Source organism: Chrysochloris asiatica, unplaced genomic scaffold (assembly GCF_000296735.1).
Source record: "Chrysochloris asiatica unplaced genomic scaffold, ChrAsi1.0 scaffold00052, whole genome shotgun sequence".
Taxonomy (NCBI): domain Eukaryota; kingdom Metazoa; phylum Chordata; class Mammalia; order Afrosoricida; family Chrysochloridae; genus Chrysochloris; species Chrysochloris asiatica.
The window spans coordinates 5,088,074-5,090,277 of record NW_006408570.1 but is presented as its reverse complement, the minus strand read 5'-3'; the positions used below and the strand labels follow the sequence as shown (position 1 = coordinate 5,090,277).

At 33.6% G+C, this 2,204-nt stretch overlaps 1 protein-coding gene across 1 annotated transcript in view; it reads left to right on the top strand.

Annotated features, from left to right (window-relative positions):
* The window catches only part of ANXA4 (annexin A4), a 47,045-nt gene extending 46,471 nt beyond the window's left edge, over window positions 1–574 (top strand). The window contains exon 12 of the mRNA XM_006862929.1: window positions 246–574. Coding sequence (XP_006862991.1) covers window positions 246–305 — 60 coding nt within the window. The 3' untranslated portion in view covers window positions 306–574. The remainder of the gene's footprint in view (window positions 1–245) is intronic.
* Window positions 575–2,204: the final 1,630 nt, after the last annotated feature.

Genomic DNA, 2,204 nt, shown 5'->3' with positions numbered 1-2,204 from the left:
AAATTATATATACTTAAATATATATAAATTATATATACTTAAATATATATAAATTATATATACTTAAATATATATAAATTATATATACTTAAATATATATATATATTTAAAATATATATATATATATATATATATCTGAAAAGAATCCAGAGGAGCTTGAAAAACTTAACCTAGGTGACTTTGAGCTGCACATTCCACTGAAAGACCCAATTATCTTGACTGTAACTTTGCTTGCCTTGCCCCAGGGTGACACATCTGGAGACTACCGGAAGGTACTGCTGATTCTCTGTGGAGGCGATGATTAAAACGAAAATCCATCAAAAATAGGAGGATCATCAACACTTTGATTTTTTTTTTTTTAACCTTCATTTTGCTGCACTGCTATTAGCATTATCTTACAGTGCTTATTTCCAATTAAAACGCCTACCCCGCTGCCTCCTAGGACTGTCTATATTATTATTCATCTGTAATTAGTCATTTTGATCCTTTAAAGCCATGCTTGCATTTCAAAGCATATAAACCCTGAAAGGCCGTTTGAAATTAGAAATAAGTATGTACTCCACACTTTGATTTTGTTACAGAGAAATTGGAATATATGTAATAATTTCAGGTTTTGTGTTTGGTGAACACCTATTAAAGTGAAAAATTAAAAGACTATTCTAGAATCACTTCCTTCCCCAATCCCATTTTTCATGTGCTGACAATTTCTTGATTTGAAATGTGAGGAGTTAATAACATTACCCATCTAGTTTGCTTTTTTACATAGACGTAGACTGAAATGATCACAAATGCACTTTGTTTAGCTTTCATCTATAGCATTGGTTGATTGTTACTAAGTTTGGCATCGGAGACTTCTCCCATCACATCTTACTGTTAAGATCACTTACTTCCTCAAGGCTAACATACACCAAAATCACCAACCTATCTGAACAAATTTGAACTGTGGATGAATATATCTGATTACCAAGCATGAATGTTGAACATTCCATAATATTATGATTAATGTCTTAATTCAGCTTGAAGACCAATGGGGGGGAGGGGGTAAATTACATGTCAAACAAAGTATTCTATTAATAGCATAATGCTTTGAATTTAGTTTGACTTATTTTGCAGTGAAAATAACTTTTGCAACCTTTTTCTATTTCAGTGATTTGTAGTAATTTGTGTTTATATTGTGCCCTCCGACTCTAACATCATTCTGAGGGTATGCTTAGACTGAATTCAAAAGTTATTTGTATACAATATGGAAAAACAATTTTAATAAAACACAGTGTCTAGATAAAATGAAGTATATTTTTTTTGATTGACTTTTCTGCTTCTGAGTGTATTTCATCCTGGACCCTGCAAGGAGGTACTTTTTAAAGACTTGTATTACTATGTTTTTAATAAGAATGACAACATGAGAAAATATTTCATCTTATGTGTATCCATGTTATAATATTTACATTTGCCAAGCACTACTCAAACAATATTAAGTAATATATTCCATTTATTCCCTGCAAATGAAGGATGCTTACTCTTCTACTAAATAGAGCATTTATGTTAAATATTTGTCTTCTTAGTTCATGATGTAATCCCTAATGATTCTGAGGAGTTCCTGGGTAGTGTAAACACTTAACATACTTAGCTGCTACTCTAAAACTTGGAGGTTTGAGTCTAGAGGTGCCGCAGAAGAAAGGCTTGGCAATCTACTTCTAAAAAACCAGCCACTGAAAACCCCGAGGAGCACAAGTTATGCTCTAATACACATGGGTTGTCATGAGTTGCAATCAACGTACCAGTAGTTAGTTCAATTGTATTTTGAATGGCGAAATACTGTATATTGTTGTTAAGCATCATCAAGTAGGTTCTGACTCATAGTAATAACCCTGTATAGGGTTTCCAAGGAGCAGCTGGTGAGTTTGAACCACCAACCTTGCAATTCAAACCAACCTTACAGTCCAGTGTTTATCCTATAGTGCCACACCAGACTCCAAATACCGTATAAGGAGCTCTGGTAGCGTGGTGGTTACAAATTGGGTGGTATAAGGAGTTGGTTTTCAGTTTGAAGCCACTTGCCTATTGTAAGGGCTTGATCTATTGGTGAAATCTATTTATGGACTCAGTCATCCAGTTACTTATAGAAAATACTACTGCTATGCAGATATCTACTCAGAAGAGCATGGTATCTCCAAATCAGTTGTATTTGGCTTTGGAAGCATTAT